The sequence below is a fragment of the Drosophila melanogaster genome, chromosome 2R (genome assembly GCF_000001215.4).
Source record: "Drosophila melanogaster chromosome 2R".
In the NCBI taxonomy this organism is placed as follows: Eukaryota; Metazoa; Arthropoda; class Insecta; order Diptera; family Drosophilidae; genus Drosophila; species Drosophila melanogaster.
In genome coordinates this window covers 13,439,143-13,460,606 of record NT_033778.4, presented here as the reverse complement: position 1 = coordinate 13,460,606, position 21,464 = coordinate 13,439,143, and the positions used below count along the sequence as shown (strand labels likewise).

Genomic DNA, 21,464 nt, shown 5'->3' with positions numbered 1-21,464 from the left:
CACGCTTGATGGCATATGAGCAGGCAACCAAGCAAGCAACCAACCCACTTTGCAAAATGTCACCATTTTTGTTTTCGGTCCTCCACGTCAGTTTCTACCCACCCACCCCCCACCTGCCGCCAAAAGCCCTCGGTGCTTGATGGATTACTCGAGTGCCTGCTGGCTCCTCCGCCTGGTTGCATAAATATTGCAAATGCCTGACGCGCTGACAGGTCGGATGATGGCAGGGAACGGGGGTGGGGCAGGCATTGCATCCCGCGCAGCTCAGCTCCTGTTGCCTTGTGGGTCAACATTTTCAGCAGCTGAAAGTGGACCCATCTTCAAAATGGTCTAGTAAAAATACTTGAATTGCTTAAATATTCAATGGGGGGTATTTTGAAGCATATTTTATTCCATATTTTAAAAGGAAATTGTTATTTTATAAGCCTTTTATTAAGTTCCCAATCTGCATACGTTTTTTAATTGGTTTTTAAACTTGTTGCTGCAGACCACCACAACCACTGCTTTTAAGCATTTTTTAATAAATATTTTTCGCAGCCGCCCATTAAAGTTACGCAGTTCATGAGCAAATTATTATTTTAGTGGCAGTGCAGTAGGCAAGCGGCTGAAATTTGTTCCACATGGTGCGCCTCCATGAGCTTATTCATACGCAATTAGATCAGCGCTGCAGCGAACAGAAGCTCGGAGTGCTGCAGCCACCCAGCCGACGAACTTGGCCAACCAGTCACCCACTCGCATATGTGGCACATCCACATCCATATGCACATGTTCAGGCACATAAATGGTAAACAAAGACCGACCTGCCTGGGCGTATAGTTGCGATTGCATTTACCATTTACTACGCCAACAATTCCGGCTCTGCCATATTGTTAACCACTTGAGCCCGCGAATCTTGTTGCTTATTTAATAGTTGGTGGCGAAGGCAACATGCTTGAATATTAATTAAAAGTTGCTTAGAAAGAAAGAAACCGAACTAGAACTGTTAGCTATAAATTCTTTAAAATAAGTGCGAGAGCAATGTGTTTAAATCATAAATATTGCACTACTAACCCAGTTTATATATACTCCCATTTACTTGCAGTTCACATGCCCAGCTCCTCATCCCTGATCGCCAGCCCGCCAGCCAGTGCGTTTGTCAATACGCCGGCCACCCTGCTCTTTACCACGCGCCACGACATCCAGGTGGCGAACATCACGAGGCCAACGGGCGGACCTCAGATCGATGTGATCGTTAGGGATCTGGCCGAGGCGATGGCCATCGATTTCTACTACGCTAAGAATCTGGTCTGCTGGACGGATTCCGGACGGGAGATCATTGAGTGTGCGCAAACGAACTCATCCGCACTGCAGCCGCTATTGCGGGCGCCCAAGCAAACTGTGATATCCACGGGTCTGGACAAGCCCGAGGGCCTGGCCATGGACTGGTATACGGACAAGATCTACTGGACGGATGGCGAAAAGAATCGCATTGAGGTGGCCACGCTGGATGGTCGCTACCAGAAGGTGCTGTTCTGGACAGATCTGGATCAGCCGCGAGCGGTGGCCGTGGTTCCTGCTCGAAAATTGCTCATCTGGACGGATTGGGGGGAGTATCCGAAGATTGAGCGAGCCAGCATGGACGGAGATCCATTGTCACGCATGACATTGGTCAAGGAGCATGTGTTCTGGCCCAACGGATTGGCAGTAGACCTAAAGAACGAGCTCATCTACTGGACAGATGGCAAGCACCATTTCATCGATGTGATGAGACTAGATGGAAGCAGTCGGCGAACGATAGTCAACAACCTGAAGTATCCATTTAGTTTGACCTTCTACGATGATCGTTTGTACTGGACGGATTGGCAGAGGGGCTCCCTGAACGCTTTGGATCTGCAAACCCGTGAACTAAAGGAGCTAATAGACACGCCCAAGGCACCGAACTCTGTCAGAGCATGGGATCCCTCACTCCAGCCTTATGAGGATAATCCCTGTGCTCACAACAATGGAAATTGCTCACATCTCTGCCTGCTGGCGACAAACTCGCAAGGATTTAGTTGCGCCTGTCCCACTGGAGTGAAGCTAATCTCTGCAAATACGTGTGCCAATGGTTCGCAGGAGATGATGTTCATTGTGCAGCGAACGCAGATTAGTAAGATATCCCTGGACTCACCGGATTACACTATATTCCCGCTGCCTTTGGGGAAGGTTAAGTACGCAATAGCCATAGATTACGATCCAGTGGAGGAGCATATCTATTGGTCCGATGTGGAGACGTACACGATCAAGAGAGCTCATGCCGATGGCACCGGTGTGACTGACTTTGTGACCTCGGAGGTCAGGCATCCCGATGGTTTGGCATTGGATTGGCTGGCTCGCAATCTCTACTGGACGGATACGGTGACGGATCGAATAGAGGTCTGCCGCCTGGATGGTACGGCAAGAAAAGTGCTGATCTATGAGCATTTGGAGGAGCCGAGAGCCATTGCAGTGGCTCCTTCGCTGGGCTGGATGTTCTGGAGTGACTGGAACGAGCGTAAGCCCAAGGTGGAGCGCGCTTCGCTGGATGGATCCGAGCGTGTGGTTCTGGTCTCCGAGAATCTGGGCTGGCCCAATGGCATTGCCTTGGATATTGAGGCCAAGGCCATCTACTGGTGCGATGGCAAGACGGACAAGATCGAGGTGGCCAACATGGATGGGTCTGGCCGACGAGTGGTGATCAGCGACAATCTGAAGCATCTGTTTGGCCTGAGCATCCTGGATGATTACCTATACTGGACAGACTGGCAACGTCGATCGATAGATCGCGCCCACAAGATAACAGGCAACAATCGGATAGTGGTTGTGGATCAGTATCCGGATTTGATGGGCCTAAAGGTGACACGTTTGCGGGAAGTGAGGGGACAGAATGCTTGTGCCGTGCGTAATGGTGGATGCTCGCATCTCTGCCTGAATCGTCCCAGGGATTATGTTTGCCGTTGTGCCATTGATTACGAGCTGGCCAACGACAAGCGAACATGTGTGGTGCCAGCTGCTTTCCTACTATTCTCACGCCAGGAGCACATTGGTCGGATTTCTATAGAGTACAACGAGGGTAACCACAACGACGAGCGGATACCGTTCAAGGATGTGCGGGATGCACATGCTCTGGATGTTTCTGTGGCTGAGCGAAGGATTTACTGGACAGATCAGAAGAGCAAGTGTATTTTCCGAGCCTTTTTAAATGGTTCGTACGTTCAGCGAATTGTGGACTCAGGTCTAATTGGTCCTGATGGCATCGCTGTCGATTGGTTGGCCAATAATATTTACTGGTCAGATGCAGAAGCGCGTCGCATTGAAGTTGCTCGCCTAGATGGCAGCAGTCGGCGGGTGCTTCTGTGGAAAGGAGTGGAGGAGCCACGTTCCTTGGTCCTAGAACCGCGACGAGGCTATATGTACTGGACGGAATCGCCGACAGATTCGATTCGCAGAGCGGCAATGGACGGATCTGACTTGCAGACCATCGTAGCGGGTGCCAATCATGCCGCCGGACTAACCTTCGACCAGGAGACAAGACGTCTGTACTGGGCCACCCAATCGCGGCCAGCTAAAATCGAAAGTGCTGATTGGGATGGTAAGAAGCGGCAGATACTGGTTGGCAGCGATATGGATGAGCCGTATGCGGTGTCCTTGTACCAAGACTATGTGTACTGGAGCGACTGGAACACTGGAGACATTGAGCGTGTGCACAAGACTACGGGTCAGAATCGCAGCCTGGTGCACTCGGGCATGACGTACATCACCTCGCTGCTGGTGTTCAACGATAAACGCCAGACAGGTGTTAATCCGTGCAAGGTGAACAATGGAGGATGTTCACATCTCTGCTTGGCTCAACCCGGAAGACGGGGCATGACCTGCGCCTGTCCCACTCACTACCAGTTGGCCAAGGACGGCGTCTCATGTATTCCGCCCAGAAACTACATTATCTTCAGTCAGAGGAACTGTTTTGGGCGATTGCTACCGAACACTACGGATTGCCCAAATATTCCACTGCCCGTTTCTGGCAAGAATATTCGTGCTGTGGACTATGATCCCATCACTCACCATATTTATTGGGTAAGCTTGTAGTTTATCTTATTGAAGAAATAACTTTAATAATTGCATAACTTCAAACCTAGATTGAAGGCAGAAGTCACAGCATCAAACGATCACTTGCCAATGGGACCAAAGTCAGCTTATTGGCCAATTCCGGCCAGCCTTTTGACCTGGCCATCGACATTATTGGGCGTCTGCTCTTCTGGACTTGCTCCCAGTCTAACAGCATCAACGTTACTAGGTAAATATCTAATATACCCATTAGAATAACAAAAATGGGTTTAATAATACTTTGTATCTTTAGTTTCCTGGGCGAATCCGTTGGCGTCATCGATACGGGAGATTCAGAGAAGCCTCGCAACATTGCAGTGCATGCCATGAAGCGCCTGCTCTTTTGGACAGATGTTGGTAGCCATCAGGCTATAATACGTGCCCGAGTTGATGGCAATGAGCGCGTGGAGCTGGCTTACAAACTGGAGGGCGTAACTGCCTTAGCTTTGGATCAGCAGTCCGATATGATTTACTATGCACATGGCAAGCGGATCGATGCCATTGACATCAACGGAAAAAACAAGTAAGTTTTAAGGAAAATTATACTTATTTTGGATTTGAATATCATTGTGTTTGCTCCCCTAGAAAAACACTTGTTTCTATGCACATTTCGCAAGTGATCAACATCGCTGCCTTGGGTGGCTTTGTCTACTGGCTGGATGATAAAACCGGCGTGGAACGTATCACGGTGAATGGCGAAAGACGATCTGCTGAACTGCAGCGCCTACCTCAGATCACCGATATCCGGGCCGTTTGGACGCCAGATCCGAAAGTCCTGCGAAATCACACGTGCATGCACAGCCGAACCAAGTGCTCGCACATCTGTATTGCCAGCGGTGAAGGAATCGCTAGAACCCGCGACGTCTGCTCCTGCCCAAAGCATCTAATGTTGCTGGAGGACAAGGAGAACTGTGGCGCTTTTCCCGCCTGTGGCCCGGATCATTTTACGTGCGCAGCTCCCGTATCGGGAATCAGTGACGTGAACAAAGACTGCATCCCAGCCTCGTGGCGTTGTGACGGACAGAAGGACTGTCCGGACAAGTCAGACGAGGTGGGTTGTCCCACTTGCCGGGCAGATCAGTTCAGCTGTCAGTCGGGCGAGTGCATCGACAAGTCGCTGGTGTGCGATGGCACCACCAATTGTGCCAACGGTCATGATGAAGCCGATTGTTGCAAGCGACCAGGGGAGTTCCAGTGTCCCATTAACAAGGTATGTTGTTAGTTACCACAAACAGCTGAATTGCTTTAACTCATTTGAAAATCTTTTAGCTCTGCATCTCGGCCGCACTGCTCTGCGATGGATGGGAGAACTGCGCCGATGGAGCTGATGAATCCTCGGATATCTGCCTGCAACGCCGCATGGCACCTGCTACCGACAAACGTGCCTTTATGATTTTGATTGGCGCTACCATGATCACCATATTTTCGATTGTCTATTTGCTGCAGTTCTGTCGCACGCGTATTGGAAAGAGTCGAACAGAGCCTAAGGATGACCAGGCCACTGATCCATTGTCACCCTCGACGCTGAGCAAATCGCAAAGGGTTTCCAAAATCGCTTCGGTTGCGGATGCAGTACGCATGTCTACGCTGAACTCGCGCAACAGCATGAATTCCTACGATCGCAATCATATCACAGGCGCCTCAAGCTCAACGACGAATGGTAGCAGTATGGTGGCGTATCCAATCAATCCACCACCGTCGCCAGCAACCAGATCGCGTCGCCCGTACAGGCACTACAAGATCATCAATCAGCCTCCACCGCCAACACCCTGCTCAACGGACATTTGTGATGAGTCTGACTCGAATTATACGAGCAAATCGAACAGCAATAACAGTAATGGGGGAGCCACAAAGCATTCTTCCAGTTCGGCGGCCGCCTGCTTGCAATATGGCTACGATAGTGAGCCGTATCCGCCGCCGCCGACACCACGCTCCCATTACCACAGCGATGTGCGCATTGTGCCGGAATCCTCCTGCCCGCCATCGCCGTCATCGCGGAGCTCCACGTACTTCTCGCCGCTCCCGCCTCCGCCATCACCAGTACAGTCGCCGAGTCGGGGATTTACGTAACATTTTGAGAGTTACATGTAAATTGAGAGGAGGAGCAACATATCACTTCTTTGCAAAGCTTTTCGTTTTATGAACTTTTTTTTTATTATTTTCCCAATTCTAATTGCTACAACTGATTTGTAAATATGTATGTGAGTTTAATTGGTCATTTAAGGCTTTAACTAATTTTAATCATAGCTTAGAGAGAGCGTCCATGCCTGAAGGACTTATTCGATCTCGTTAAGTTTCATTTTGCCAGATAGCCCGAAATAGATTGCAGTACAATGCTTTGCAGCTACCATACGCAACAATAGACTGCAGATTATTAGCAATTACCTTAGGTATAAATGATGTAATATTCGATAGGTGAGACAGTCTTTTGAAATTCCGTGTGCCAAATTTTCCGAAACCTGACAGAAAATTCACAATTGGTTAAAACCTAAGTACGCAATTTTGATTTAAATGCATTTAACGCCTAGACTTAGTTTAATATTTAGTTTAAAAAGTGTAAATAGATAACTATATTATGAAGCAATATTGACGAATATGCGACTAATTGAACTGTCTTCTTAATTGTTATAAACACCAAAAAGTGCCTCATTAATACGTGTGTTTTTTGTTTAATCTTTAATCCTCCTATATCATTTATTCATAGATAATACAAATGAATAGTTAGTTATTCATACGACGTAGGTCTTTGCAATAAACAAATTGAAGTAAATTCATATTTATAGTTAATTTTAGTGAACGTAAAATGTAACAAACAATATTTTTAATTGTAAAATGCAGTATTTTTAAAAATTAAATATTGACTTTTATTAATGGTTTTTTAATTGTCTAACCGGGACTCCTAGATGGCGCCACCAGGTAATGTAGAGTGGAAGTTAATATCGTGTAAAGTAAAATGTATGTATTATACACACATTCTACCTAACGATGGTAAATTCGATTTTATAAAAAATGATATGGATTTGAATAGTCTTTCAAATAGTTGAATAGTCTTTCTTTCCTTCAAGACAAATGCACGGATGACTAAGATTTACTAAATGAAAAACGGCATTTTACATAAATGTTAGTTTATTATAAAAATCACAACGGTAGAAATAAATACTATTCAACAAAATGGAATGTTGTTGGTAAACAAAATAACACAGTGCTGCGTATGCAATTGGTATGTACATATTACACGAACGTTATGAATTGACTATAGATTAGAGTACAAATGTGATGTATTGCTGTGGCTACTTAAGTTGGTTTCATGCCAAACCAACTCATCTTCCAATTCAATGTGTCGTGTAGCAGCTTTTCCTCCTCGGTTGTCAATTGAAGTAATGTGGATACGGCACGAACAAGATGGCGAGCTTCCACCTAAAGAAACAAACATGAAATCGAATTAATTATACAGGAAACAGATGAAATTGCATACCTCGCGACTGGTCAAGAACTTAACAATTACGTGTTTCAAATATTGAAAATTAACTTCGTCCATTATGACGCAATTTCCCTTGTCGCCAGTTGAAAATGCCTCCAGCGATGAACTTGAGATTCTGTGACCTGGTGTCGTTGTCGGATGAGATTCACTGTCCGTGGATATCTGCGCACTGCGTAGTTCCTTCTGCACTGTTTTTTTCAAGTCAATCAAACGCTGATTCAGTGTTTTTATTGTCTAGACAGAAAATTGGTTAATAAAATTTGCCAAAACCATTCATAACAAATCTAACCTTATTCTTTTCGATTATTTCCAACTGAACTCGCTCGAATTCGGTCAACTTGTCGGCATTATCCTGTGCTGTGCTGCTGACCTGCTGCAACGTTTGCCGTGCCTCGGATATATCCCTCACCAGCTGATTATTCCTCTCCTGGAGGTCGCTGGCTTCGCTGCGCTCCAAGCGCAGCTGTTGCCGTAAAATGTCTTCGCTCTGGGCGATTTCCGCATTGCGAAGTATTGCAGTCATTTTCTCCTCTCGTTCGATTTCCAGTTGCATTATGGTTTCGTCCAGCTGCTCCTGCTTTTCAGTCACCTGAACCCGTAGCTTTTGGGCCACCTGCTCGGCATTCGAGGAGTACTCGCTGAACCTGTCATCCGCTGCCGTGAGACGAGTCTTGAGATCTTTTACCTCTGTTTCCAAATTTTGCTGAGAACATTCGGTTTATTGGTTTACAAAATCTCCATCAATCAGTTTTGGATATTGAGGGTAAACATATATATGCGTGCATTATTGAAGGAAAAAGTTTACCAAAAAGTTTGCCAACGATTAAATCAGTTTAATACGAAAAGGAAAACATTTACAATCAAAAACTACATAATAGGTGTGGTTGGAAAATTCCAAGTAAACCAGGAGCTTAATTGGTAGAGTTAGTACTGCATTGTTGGTTAAATTAGTGTTACAAGTCCCAATGGAAATCGTCAGAATCGGGAGGCATACTCACAGATTTATTGCGCTCAAAGAGGACTTGCTGCTCGTTCTCCTCTCGGCACTCTTTCAGGGCCACACTAAGTTCATCGATTTCCTCCTCCAGCAGCTTGACCTGCAATTAAAGTGCATAAGTATTGGCACATAGGTATTACTATCTAACCTACCTTATCGTCCCGCTGCTTTATTTCATCTTTGGCTTTTTCGAGTTCGAATGATACCTGCTTGCGGCTTTCAATGGCATCGTCGCGGGATTTAAGGGCCTTTCGCTTTTCGGTGGTCTCTTCGGCCACTTGCTTGGATAGACGACTAACTTGGGTTTCCAGCGCCAGATTCTGGCCACTCCACGAGCCTTTGATGTCCGACAACTGCAGATGGGCCTCCTCTAAGTGCTGTTCCAGCAGTTTATGTTCCCGGATAAGGGCTTGCACTTGTTGCTCGGAGTTCAGTTTGCCCAGAGACTCGAGTCGCGACTCCTCGACGATTTTCATGCGCTTTTTGAGGTGCCGGTTCTCCTCCTGTACAGCCGCCAGTGTTGTGGTCAGCAGATTCTTCTCCTGCTGTGTAGAATGTCGCAGTTGCTCTAGTTCGTCGCGTAAATCTTCGGCCACGGATTCAATGGGACGCAGACGTTCTAGTTCCTCGCTCAAGGACTCGATTTGCTGGGTCTGCTGGCGCATGAGACCCATGCGATCCACCGACTCCTGCTCCCGAAAGCTAAGCAGATTCTTCAGCTTGTCAATCTCGATTTGCTGTAGATTCTGAATCTTCTCCTGCTCCTCGCAGTATATGTCCTTCTGCGTCTGGGCCACACGCACACTCTCTAGCAGAATCTCGTTGGTCTTGTCCACGCGCGTCTTCTCCTCCTGCAGCTGCTGCAATCCCTGCGTGACGGTGGACAGCTTCGTGGTGAGCTCGTTGCACTGACTTCGCAGCTCGCACAATTGCTCCGACTGCGAAAAGAGTGAAGGTGTTTGTTTATCCGTGTTTTTGTTTAATGTGTAAGTATACACAAATAGACTGTTTTTTTTTCGCTCAGTTTACCTCATTGTAGAATCCGCCACCGCCCACATCATCAGCTGAGTTGGAATTAATGCTAACGCGGCGACTACGTAGCCGGTAATTGTTGTTGTTGTTGCCGGGATAACGTTGATTGGCTGATTGGACCACATCATCGCCAGTTTCCTCCTTGATCTTGTTTTTCAGTGTAGCAAACATTGTTAGGTTTTTCGAGGGGGGAGCTTTTTCTCTGTTGCGCTGCTCTATTTTCTGTATGTGTACTGCCCCCGACTGAAGTTGGCCTGCTTGTGGCTGGGGCTGACGAAAACGTGCCCACAGAGCGTTTATAGCATGGCGTTATATCTGGTGGCCGTAGTGTTCTACTTGCTTATCAGGCGAATGCTAATTTTCGTAAACCGTCGATGTTGTTTACCATCGATAAGAATCGACTTTGCAGTAACGTAAATCGACGAACAGCGTTGCCATACCGCTGTGTTAACTTTTTCCCGTTGTACGGCAGTGCTGCCAGTGCGCATGGCAGCATTTCGATAACTGACGCCAGAAACAGCTGTTCCAGCGCGCTTCATTTTCCAAACAGAAAAAAAGTGTAATTGTTAGCGTCCTTTGTGAAATTGTCAAGTGTTAGAATTATTGTGTGCGAAAGTTAACTATTTGAGGACCTCCCATGGACCAGTCTAAACAGGTTTTGCGGGACTATTGCGGCGACGGCAATGGTACCTGTGCATCGTCCTTGAAGGAAATCACCTTAATTGAGACCGTGACCAGTTTCCTGGAGGAGAATGGCGCCGCCGAAATCGACAGAAGGGTCCTGCGCAAACTAGCCGAGGCACTGTCCAAAAGCATAGACGAGTAAGTCCAAAACACTAGCATAAACAATAGCTTACCAATAAGACTTGTGTGGCAAATCCATCGAAATCCCTGGCAACTGCGAGTGCGCAGCAGATGATCGCCATGTGACATGGTGATCGTGCCCACTGTGATCGGGAACTAACGCTCTCAGCTGGAGCTCTCCCGCATCCGTACTGCTCGGCCCCATAGGGGGAGGCATACTCACAAGCACAGGCGTACAATGGGCGTATTACCCACCCCAAAAAATTCGAAGAGAGGAACAATAATACATCTGCACTGAAAAAAATTTTAAAGCTAAATTTCCATCAATATTTATTTTAAAATGTTTTTTAAAAACATTAAGTGATTTGGATTAATTTACGATTTTAAATGAAATAAGATTTGTAAGGTACTCTTATAAGATGTACTTTTATTTTTAAGATTGTATGCTTCATCACTTTTTCAAATGCTGAATAGAGTCAAAGTTTAATACATTTTTTTATTATAATCTTTAGATTTACTATTACTATTCTGATTCCTAATGAAAATGAAAATTTAAAAGAAAAAGAATTGGGAACACAAATGTAATCCCTTAAGTATACAACAGATATTTCTGTATTCTATTCGTAGCCAATGAACTGAGTTTGCTGACCGCTTTCTCGCTGTGTACGGCATTGGGAAATGCGTAACATCTGCTGAGCGCATTTTCCTTTTTCCTCGCAGATGAGCCCGAGTTTTCCGCCCGTTTGCTGCTCTGCCTTTGGTCGCTCTGAATCGGTCGCATCGCAGTTTCAGTCAGTTATGTTCTAGCTTTCGGTTTATTTGGACGTGCAGAGAGCGTTTTTCGGTTTATTTTGCTTGCCTCTCGGCTATCAATCGTGCCATATGTACATACATACATATCTATATACTCACTTACCCATATATACATACATATATGTAAATAGAAACAATCAGCGGGTCAAGCGTTGTGCGGGTGTGTGAGTGATTGATTGTACATACATATCTGTACATAAGTGCAATTGTTTATATTGCACTGCGAGATACAAAAAGTGATAGATTGATTTGTAATTTATTGCATTCGTTGCTGTGGATAAGCGATTAGTGGGATGCTGGTGGTTCTCGGATGAAAAACAAAAAACCAAATCGAAATACACAGATATATAAAGTACAAAGTGTGCTCGGATTTACAATAAATGTAATATATACTTAGAAATACTAAAGATATCTGTGCTTGTGCCCCCTGATGCTGCTGCTGCTGCTGTTGTTGTTGTTGTTCGTTTGTCGTTTTTGTCGCCACGATGCTGCGGCTAATTTTAGTCGGAGAAAAAGTATACGAATTAATTTGTTTGTGAAATAGAGCATTCCATGGCTCAATCGACAGCCGCAACAACCTATATCATTATCTGCGTTTTCGCACTTCCTGGAACTCTGAATTTCGTCACAAGTCGTCTTATCAGACTGCAGTTTCGTCGTATGCTCCATGTGTGTGTGTGTGGGTTAGTTAGTTATATACACATGTGCATTCATCAGGGGTCATGGACTCGTGGAATTAACCCCTATGGGGTAAAAACCGAACAGAGCACCTCTTTTGTTGCCCTTCCAAAACTGCAACGCTGACTTCCCTACCCTCGAAAAACAAAGCATCCTGGTTGGTAAAGTACAGTATCGTTTGTATGATATGTAATTTGAGGGATCATAAGTAGAATTTATCATGCAAATGGCTCATTTAGTTTTGTTTTTATCGCATTCATTTAAATTTAAATAAGGAATTAAAAAAAAACACACTTTAGTCATAATTTAATTGAGTAATGTTATATTTTATTTCTTATTCAATTGAAATTTCCTTTCTAATTTTGAACAATAAACATCTTGCATATTTTATGAATGTTTTGATTCGATTTATGAATATGAGTGACATTTGACATCCTGTTCAAAAGCCTTCAAGATTCAGTGCGTCCTTCGTCATATGGTTATTGTCTTAAGATGCTTTCCTCGCATATCACTCGCTATAGTCTCGATCCACTTCTGTTTATTGTTATTGTATTTCTTTGTTGATTAAGGCAGGCGCCTTTGTGTGTCGTTGGCCATAGTTTGACACCCACTCGAGGCGCGCCAGGCAGCCAGGTAGATGAGTCGCGTCTGCGTTCCAGGTGAGGTGAGAATGGGCTGTTAACTGCAGTTTACCTGTCGATGTGAGGGCCCTAAAATGCATTCGCGGCAAAGTTCAGGTGCTAAACGAAGAGACACATGTTCCGGCACGGTTCAAAATGCACACCTGTTGTTCCCAGTGACCAGGTCGCTCAGCTGTCGGCTTAAACCATTGATTTTCATTACCACCATAGTAACCAGCGATAGCCGAATGCCAAAACAAAACAATGAGTGAAAATGTTTGGCAGAATTTTCTTGTCCCGTTCACAAATTGCTGTTTCTAATGCGGTCGCCGTTTTGCTGTTTGCTCAATTCCCAAAATAAATAACGACCAGAGGCGGTGCGTGGTGCAGTGTATGTGGTGGTTAGTATCTTCAACGATGCGGTGGCCCACATGTGCCGTCGTCCAACCCCCCGTCCTGTTGGGGATGCATCCCGTCCGTAGGAGCGCCAGACTCTTTGAAGACTCTTCTTCCGCTCTACGGCTGAATGCTCCTGATTGCTGCTGCGCACGTCGCATCGCCCAGCAGCCCATGACTCATGGCTGCCCGTCCCTTCGAAGACGACATGGCGGATACGTAACGAAGTTTGGCGTGCGCCGCGAAAGTATTTAGGGAATAAAGCCAAGAACAACAACAACAACAGCAGCCGCAGCAGCAGCCAGGAATGACGTGTCCACCCCGTGTAAAAGCAACTAATTAAATCTCAAAATTAGAGTCGCTGCAAATATCTACAGAAGAGAACTGAAGGAAAGTGAAAAGAATATAAATAAACGCTAATAAGAGCGCAAATGTTAAATGAAACATAGAATATGGCGGGTATCTTTCGATCTACCTCACTAAATCACTCGTCGGATGTACCTGGCACCCCATTCAAGAGATACTCTCTGAATTCCAACAACTCAACATTCTGGTAGGTTATGTATTCTATAATAGTTGGGCTCACTGTATGTAATCTATAGCCCCCCTCCCTGTTCCCCGATTCACGGCGGATTTAAGGCGCGGAAGTGTAATCTCATCCATTGCGACTTGTGGTTTTTGGAAGTGTGATCATTCAAGTGTGACTTTAGCTGAAATTTAGTTCACAGCGCAATTGGGCGAAATCGAATAAAAAGAGGTTGATTGCCGATTTGGGCAAATATTGGGTGTGTCTACAATTGATAGAAAAAATGTACGTTGCGGATCATAGTTTTAAGACGCTATTCATAAGGATTTTTATATCGATTATATGGATTTCATTTTAAAACTTAACTGGAAATATTTCGAATGGGATAGGAATAAAAAGGGATAGTTCCTTTTTATTAATAACTATTAAAAATCATTTTGGATGATAAATCATTAAAGTATCCCACTGTAGGTGTTCATTTGATTGAAAATGTTTCTGTTACTTTTCCGCAACAATGAACATCTCGTGAAAACTGGGTAAATCTCTTAATTAGACAATATATCTATGCTCAAAATAGAAATCTCAATCGTTTCCAGTTTAGTTTTTCGTACATGGAAGAAATGTCATTAATTAATAGTAGATATTTAGTATTCAGAACAAAGTGCAACGCAATCATCAAACCTTGTTGCAATTGTCCGTCGATTTTCCAGTATTTAATGCCAATTTAAGTCATAAGCCGGGCCAAATAATGTAAACCGGTTATAGAATCGGATTAAGCGCGCTAGCCAATATCGTTAGATACTAGTAGAGAGATACCTTGATGGCCGGAGTTGGAGAGCCACTTCGTGACTGGAGCCCGCTTGGAATGGTCCGATCAAGTTGGTCGAAAGTGAGAGTACTCCCGTTGCTGTGGTTCCTGTTCCACGGGATTCCCCTGCTGGCCATTCGCTTGCAGCCCTGCGAATTAGCTGGCCAACTCTACATACTGGATGTCCCGAAATCGGAATTACCCCTATGGCTTTGTATTGCCGAATTCGAGAGCCGATTCAACACGCACGTTGTGGGCCAGGCCAATGCGGATGGATCCCGGGATTACGGACTGTTCCAAATCAGCGATCGCTACTGGTGTGCGCCGCCAAATCGAACGGAATACTATGCATTCAACGATTGCAATGTGAATTGCACTCACCTTCTGAGCGACGACATCACCATGGCCGTCCAGTGCGCCCGGCTCATTCAGAAGCAACAGGGCTGGACGGCCTGGTCCGTTTATCCGGAGTTCTGCAATGGCACATTGGATGCCATCGATGTGTGTTTCCAGCCAGGAAACGCCACAGAATCCATGACCAGCGACGAGCTGGCAGAGGTCAAAGATTGTTAGAGATAGTCTGCCCATTAGGTCATCACTGCCGAAATATGAGAATTTATGTATGCGAAATTAAAATCTTAATTACCGTTTAAAGTCGACTTGTTTTATTGGATGTTGTGCTGCGAGGTCACCACAGCGAGTTGCTTTTAGTGAGCTTAATTAACAGATTTCTCTCTCTCTCTTCTTTTTTTTTTTACAGCACCAGTCCGGGAGCCCTGCAAGATGTCACCATGGAGAACTCATGTAAGTTTCACGATGAATATGCCAAATATTTCCTGCTTTCGAAATGCTTATATCACTGGTGTTAGAATTGAGAGATCTTTGTGAATTTCGCCTGTTTTTCCACTGCTTTTCAAGCAGCCTATGAACTTAATGTTATGTTTTATTAGAATGGAAACCATTGCATATTAGGATTCCGTTTTGGCTACACACACGAGCATTAGCACATTTATTCGGCCGCACTGTTGGCGTTTTATATTTTATATGTGGTTGCTCCCTAACGGCTAGGAGAAAGCTATAAAATCATGAATAGTAATCGAACGTCGTCTTCGCACAATTCGAGAAATCTAAAGATTCTTAGTCAGTAAAGATAACCTTATGGATTATCCTAGACACTCTAAATCAATATCAATCCCTTTGTTTCCTTTGCAGATGCCAGTTTTGACGTTCCACGACCTCCAGGCGGCGGCAACTCGCCCTTGCCGTCACAGGGTCGCTCTGTACGCGAATTGGAGGAGCAGATGTCCGCGCTGCGCAAGGAGAACTTCAATCTAAAGCTGCGCATCTACTTCCTCGAGGAGGGTCAGCCGGGTGCCCGGGCAGACAGCTCCACAGAATCCTTAAGCAAACAGCTCATCGATGCCAAGATCGAAATCGCGACATTGAGAAAAACTGTCGATGTAAAGATGGAGCTGCTCAAGGATGCCGCTCGAGCCATTTCTCATCACGAGGAATTGCAGCGCAAAGCAGACATTGACAGCCAGGCAATAATCGACGAGTTGCAAGAGCAAATACACGCCTATCAGGTGAGTTTTTATCTACGAGCACGACACTTATCTGAAAGCAGTAACCAATTGCATTTGTTTGTTTAACTAGATGGCGGAGTCTGGTGGTCAACCTGTCGAAAATATTGCCAAAACCAGGAAAATGTTGCGCCTTGAATCGGAGGTGCAGAGATTGGAGGAGGAACTGGTGAATATCGAAGCTCGTAACGTTGCAGCCCGGAACGAGCTGGAATTCATGTTGGCCGAGCGCCTAGAATCCCTAACAGCCTGTGAGGGCAAGATTCAAGAGCTGGCCATCAAGAATTCCGAACTGGTAGAGCGTCTTGAAAAGGAAACAGCATCCGCCGAGTCATCCAACGTAAGTAAATCCGTTTAATAGTAATTCCCCTGTAGAGTAGGTAGAGTGTTTGGTAATTGGGTTTGAGAGAACCCTGTATATTTAGGAGGCCATAGACTCTCTTAAGGTTGAATTAGAAGCCTGTAGGAAAGAGAATCAGGATCTGGTGACCTCCATTCGAACCTTAAAACATGATATGAAGCGACAAGTCCGCTCGATGAAGGAGGCCGCCAATACGATGGACGTGCAGCGTCAGTCCATCCTGCTCTTGGAAGTGAGTCGCAACCTTCCACTTCCTCAGCCATACCCAGCTCAACCTAGCAATCCTTCCCCCTTAAAAAGGCCACAATCAAGCGCAAGGAAAAGTCGTGCGGAAGTATGCAGAAGAACGTGCTAAACTATGAGGCACTGATAGCCAAGTTAAACGCCGAACTGGAGACTATGAGGCAACAGAATGTTTACTTCCGTGAGCTCTCCGAAAACCTACAACAGAAGGAGGTGCGGCAACTGGATCGCGGCGTGGCCATCGTGCAGCCGATGCGCATGACGGCGGATGCCGGGGTTGGTATCACATCTTCTCTTGAACGTAGCGGCAGCACATCCTCATTGCATTCAAACTTCTCATCGATCAGCGTTTTGTGTGGCAGTCAGGGACCATCGTCGCACAAGAGCCTTTGCCATTGGAAAGGCAGTCAGGTGAAGCACTTACCATCCAGCGAACAGTGTGGTCAGCTCCTAAAACGTCGTCGTCCACAGCTGCAGCAACAAGCAACGTATCCGTGTCCGCAGTACGTTTATCATCAGGGCCACCACCAGACCAGACATACCCAGTTAATGGCCATGACCGCGCCAAGTACGGCCTTCTACAACTATTCGCTGCCAAGCTTGACTGGATTTCGGCAGTTCCTTTGGCGCTGGGGCACTTAGCCCTCAAGATCATCCTCTTGGCTATGCGGTTGCACTCCTGCCTCCAGAATGTCCATATCCCTCTTAGGGTGTCCTTTGAGCTGGGGCATTCCATGCCGTTGGCTGGCATTCTGTACTCTATTTGATCATCATTTGATCGTTCCGCTTTCGTTGATCGTTCAAAGAAATCCAATCAAATGAATCCGATGTTGTCCATATTCTATTAGAACAATGTTGCTCTCTCAGACGTCGACAAATTTTTTGTTAAAGTGTATTAAATTTGCTCACATATCCCCCCGTCTGAATTTAATAATTGTTTCATTAAACGTATCAGATAATTCTAAGCTAAGGTCTTTTTTTTTTTTATTCCTCCCAATGCTGTAGCCATTTCCGGTTTTCTCTGCTCACTTTCAGGCCAATCGAGATCTGGGCGCCCAACTGGCGGATAAGATTTGCGAGCTGCAGGAAGCCCAGGAGAAGCTCAAGGAGCGCGAGCGCATCCACGAGCAGGCATGCCGCACCATTCAAAAGCTAATGCAAAAGCTAAGCAGCCAGGAGAAGGAGATAAAGAAGCTCAACCAGGAGAACGAACAGTCGGCAAACAAGGAGGTAAGGCTTATTTCAAGAGGAACAATGCATAAATAAACAAATATTTGCATAGCATTGTTAATTGAATTTGCAAAGATGAATTGAGTGACTCATTCCACAAATTAATGAACTTTTTGTGTTTGCTTTGTCACAGTACTTTAATTATTAAAAAAGTGTTTTGTGCTCAAATTTAAATTTAAACACAATGACCCTCGATTTCTCGTGTGCGTGAGCTAAACGCACTGTGGGCTACTAGGTCGCTAAAATTGCTAGGAATACGTAAAGATGTTTCGCTTCTATAATGGTCTGACATACTTATGTCGGCCAACTGCAGACTGCTAATAATGCGTGACACAGAAAAATATTATTTAAAGACATATTTGATTTTTGTTTTATACAAAGTATAAATGTATTATATAAATGATATATTTCTTTTAGAACGACTGCGCTAAGACGGTAATTTCGCCATCCTCCAGCGGCCGTTCCATGAGTGACAACGAGGCCAGCTCCCAGGAAATGTCCACCAACCTCAGGGTGCGCTACGAACTAAAGATCAACGAGCAGGAGGAGAAGATCAAGCAGTTGCAGACGGAAGTAAAGAAGAAGACGGCGAATCTGCAAAATCTGGTCAACAAGGAGCTATGGGAGAAAAATCGTGAGGTGGAGCGCCTCACTAAGCTGCTGGCTAACCAACAGAAGACGTTGCCACAGATAAGTGAGGAATCCGCCGGAGAAGCAGATCTGCAGCAATCCTTCACGGAGGCGGAGTACATGAGGGCATTGGAGCGAAACAAGCTGCTGCAGCGAAAGGTGGATGTGCTCTTCCAGCGCCTGGCAGACGATCAACAGAACAGCGCTGTGATTGGGCAGTTGCGTTTGGAACTTCAACAAGCTCGCACGGAAGTCGAGACGGCGGATAAGTGGCGTCTTGAATGCGTCGATGTCTGCAGTGTGCTGACAAACCGATTGGAAGAGCTGGCTGGTTTCCTCAACTCTCTGCTGAAGCACAAAGATGTTCTTGGCGTGTTGGCCGCTGATCGACGCAATGCCATGCGTAAGGCGGTGGATCGCAGCTTGGATCTTTCCAAGAGTCTTAATATGACTCTGAATATAACAGCTACATCCTTGGCTGATCAAAGCCTCGCTCAGCTGTGCAATCTATCCGAGATCTTGTACACCGAAGGTGATGCAAGCCACAAAACTTTCAATTCCCACGAAGAGCTGCACGCCGCTACTTCGATGGCTCCGACTGTAGAGAACTTAAAGGCCGAGAATAAGGCTCTTAAAAAGGAGTTGGAAAAGCGACGCAGCTCAGAAGGACAGAGGAAAGAGCGCCGCTCCTTACCGCTGCCCTCCCAGCAGTTCGATAACCAGAGCGAGTCAGAGGCCTGGTCAGAGCCTGACCGCAAGGTTTCCTTGGCACGCATTGGCCTGGACGAAACCTCCAACAGTTTGGCAGCGCCTGAGCAGGCGATCAGCGAGTCGGAGAGCGAGGGAAGAACCTGTGCTACCCGTCAGGATCGCAATCGCAACAGTGAGCGTATTGCCCAGCTGGAGGAGCAGATTGCCCAGAAAGACGAACGTATGCTTAATGTGCAATGCCAAATGGTGGAGCTGGACAATAGATATAAGCAGGAGCAATTGCGCTGCCTCGATATTACTCAACAATTGGAGCAATTGCGTGCTATCAACGAAGCTCTGACTGCAGACCTGCATGCTATAGGATCACACGAAGAGGAACGCATGGTCGAGTTGCAACGCCAGCTGGAGCTTAAGAACCAGCAGATTGATCAACTAAAACTGGCCCACAGCACTCTGACGGCAGATTCGCAGATAACCGAGATGGAGCTGCAGGCGTTGCAGCAGCAAATGCAGGAAATAGAGCAGCTGCACGCCGATTCAGTAGAAACCCTGCAATCCCAGCTACAGAAACTCAAACTAGATGCCGTGCAGCAGCTAGAAGAGCACGAGCGCCTGCATCGCGAGGCTCTTGAACGCGACTGGGTGGCACTGACCACTTACCAGGAGCAGGCTCAACAGTTGTTGGAACTGCAACGATCCCTGGACTATCACCAAGAAAATGAGAAGGAGCTGAAGCAGACGCTTGTCGAGAACGAGCTGGCCACGCGGGCCCTCAAAAAGCAGCTAGACGAAAGCACTCTGCAGGCCTCCAAGGCGGTGATGGAGCGCACAAAGGCCTACAACGACAAGCTGCAACTGGAGAAGCGTTCCGAGGAATTGAGGCTGCAACTGGAGGCGCTCAAGGAAGAGCATCAAAAGCTGCTGCAGAAGCGCTCCAACAGCAGCGACGTTTCCCAGTCCGGTTACACATCCGAAGAGGTGGCGGTGCCCATGGGGCCACCTTCGGGTCAGGCTACAACGTGCAAACAGGCTGCTGCCGCAGTTTTGGGCCAGAGGGTGAACACATCATCTCCCGATCTGGGCATAGAAAGCGATGCCGGCAGGATATCTAGCGTAGAAGTATCCAACGCCCAACGTGCGATGCTTAAGACTGTAGAGATGAAAACGGAGGGATCAGCGAGTCCAAAGGCAAAGTCAGAGGGTATGTTTGGATTAACCTCGCACCGAAGAGATCACCCAACTAAAAAGTGTTATTTTTTCACAGAATCTACATCACCGGACAGCAAGAGCAACGTGGCAACTGGTGCAGCCACAGTACACGACTGTGCCAAGGTAGATCTTGAAAACGCCGAGTTGCGGCGCAAACTAATCCGCACCAAGCGCGCATTTGAAGACACCTACGAAAAGTTGCGTATGGCTAACAAAGCAAAAGCACAAGTTGAGAAAGACATCAAAAATCAAATACTAAAAACGCACAATGTGCTGCGAAACGTTCGCTCAAACATGGAGAATGAGTTATAACGATCGCGCCGACGTCCAGTATATCAGCATTAACCCGAGAGGCCATTCACCCAATGTTCAATTGCCATTTCTTGCCATTCTTATATTTTGTATGCATTGTATTTTGTTGTCTCGTTGCTAACTTGATATCAATTATTTATGTGTTTTCTTCTATTTTTTTTTTTTGTTTAAAAAGACCGTAAACAACGAAGCTATTAGTACGAAATACCCATGCATTTTCTAAAGACTGTTGAGGGAATCGAACCCATTGAATGAACTATCACACACACACACACACACACCTGTTTTAAGCACAAAACGAAACTAACTTGAAACTTGAAGTGCTGAAAATATGTATCTAACCCGGCGCACTCATTCATATTGAATGACACATGTATATTAGAATGTATATATATATATATCCCCTAGTACCATAACTTTAACGAATATTCTCTAGCATACTCGACCTGATTCTTGTCTCGCATAACCCTCCATTTTCCAATCATTTGCGTGTAGTGACTGCCTGATTAATGTATTCTCCTGCTGCTTAACTGCTCTTAATCCTTGATTTCAGTTAACCATCGAAACGGATATTGAAATAATTGTTTGACTTGCCGGACAAAACAGTTTAGCTACGTTGCCATCCAATAACCCTTTTTGTTCGAAACATCCATTTGTACAATGTGTAAAAAGTAGTGTGCGTTGTCCTGGAGAACAAGATCTAGAACTTAAGTCATTTGTACCCGTCGTTTTATGGAATAAACAATTGCGTTAGAATTATTGGTTTGCGTTTTGTATTAACTTGAGTTGTGGGCTTGATGCATTTGAATGAAAGGCATTAAGGTAAATTAGATAATAATTTTGGGGCGATCAAGACTTAAAAATATGCATATATATATATTTTACAAATTTATATATTATCTTTTATATAAGCAAGTACTTTTTAACGG

General features: G+C 45.6%; 4 protein-coding genes across 17 annotated transcripts in view; 3 read left to right on the top strand and 1 right to left on the bottom strand.

Annotated features, from left to right (window-relative positions):
* arr (arrow) overlaps positions 1-6,967 on the top strand; it is a 29,590-nt gene extending 22,623 nt beyond the window's left edge. Inside the window, exons 3-7 of the mRNA NM_079998.4 lie at positions 1,082-4,071; positions 4,134-4,291; positions 4,355-4,624; positions 4,687-5,311; positions 5,371-6,967. Coding sequence (NP_524737.2) covers positions 1,082-4,071; positions 4,134-4,291; positions 4,355-4,624; positions 4,687-5,311; positions 5,371-6,171 — 4,844 coding nt within the window. The 3' untranslated portion in view covers positions 6,172-6,967. The remainder of the gene's footprint in view (positions 1-1,081; positions 4,072-4,133; positions 4,292-4,354; positions 4,625-4,686; positions 5,312-5,370) is intronic.
* A 246-nt stretch (positions 6,968-7,213) lies between these two features.
* Golgin97 (Golgin 97) lies at positions 7,214-10,021 on the bottom strand. Of its 3 annotated transcripts, none has more exons than NM_137031.3 (6): positions 9,609-10,021; positions 8,732-9,517; positions 8,581-8,679; positions 7,872-8,285; positions 7,577-7,816; positions 7,214-7,518 (listed from the first exon to the last, which is right to left on the bottom strand). In NM_137031.3, the coding sequence occupies exons 1-6, from the start codon at positions 9,780-9,782 to the stop codon at positions 7,396-7,398; spliced, it is 1,836 nt and encodes a 611-aa protein (NP_610875.1). In that variant the 5' UTR covers positions 9,783-10,021; the 3' UTR covers positions 7,214-7,395. The 3 variants fall into 3 exon arrangements, with proteins under 3 accessions (NP_610875.1, NP_001246297.1, NP_001246298.1); NM_001259368.2 differs by having other exon boundaries at positions 7,601-7,816; NM_001259369.2 differs by having other exon boundaries at positions 7,607-7,816.
* Positions 10,022-10,131: 110 nt separating this feature from the next.
* On the top strand, positions 10,132-21,293 carry cnn (centrosomin). 12 transcript variants are annotated; one of them, NM_001259364.2, is made up of 11 exons: positions 10,132-10,433; positions 15,017-15,060; positions 15,469-15,842; positions 15,913-16,179; positions 16,265-16,432; positions 16,501-16,719; positions 16,791-16,854; positions 16,915-17,153; positions 17,479-17,673; positions 18,091-20,215; positions 20,279-21,293. In NM_001259364.2, exons 1-11 carry the CDS (start codon positions 10,249-10,251, stop codon positions 20,533-20,535), a joined length of 4,137 nt encoding a protein of 1,378 aa, NP_001246293.1. In that variant the 5' UTR covers positions 10,132-10,248; the 3' UTR covers positions 20,536-21,293. The 12 variants fall into 12 exon arrangements, with proteins under 12 accessions (NP_001246293.1, NP_477084.1, NP_001246292.1 ...); NM_165991.4 differs by lacking the exons at positions 10,132-10,433; positions 15,017-15,060 and adding an exon at positions 15,233-15,396; NM_001259366.2 differs by lacking the exons at positions 10,132-10,433; positions 16,265-16,432; positions 16,501-16,719; positions 16,791-16,854; positions 16,915-17,153 and adding exons at positions 11,207-11,299; positions 13,279-13,475.
* CG30062 (uncharacterized protein) lies at positions 14,298-14,907 on the top strand. The gene has a single exon (NM_165992.3). It carries the CDS (start codon positions 14,314-14,316, stop codon positions 14,827-14,829), a length of 516 nt encoding a protein of 171 aa, NP_725299.2. The 5' UTR covers positions 14,298-14,313; the 3' UTR covers positions 14,830-14,907.
* Positions 21,294-21,464: the final 171 nt, after the last annotated feature.

Coding starts and splice junctions, on each gene's coding strand:
- Golgin97 (NM_137031.3), bottom strand. CDS start 9,782: ATGTTTGCTACACTGAAAAACAAGATCAAGGAGGAAACTGGCGATGAT. Junction 7,817..7,871: donor AAATAATCGAAAAGAATAAG/GTTAGATTTGTT, acceptor TTTTCTGTCTAG/ACAATAAAAACACTGAATCA. Junction 7,519..7,576: donor AGTTCTTGACCAGTCGCGAG/GTATGCAATTTC, acceptor TTGTTTCTTTAG/GTGGAAGCTCGCCATCTTGT.
- cnn (NM_001259364.2), top strand. CDS start 10,249: ATGGACCAGTCTAAACAGGTTTTGCGGGACTATTGCGGCGACGGCAAT. Junction 16,855..16,914: donor GCCATTGGAAAGGCAGTCAG/GTGAAGCACTTA, acceptor CGTCGTCCACAG/CTGCAGCAACAAGCAACGTA. Junction 17,154..17,478: donor ATGTCCATATCCCTCTTAGG/GTGTCCTTTGAG, acceptor GCTCACTTTCAG/GCCAATCGAGATCTGGGCGC.
- CG30062 (NM_165992.3), top strand. CDS start 14,314: ATGGTCCGATCAAGTTGGTCGAAAGTGAGAGTACTCCCGTTGCTGTGG.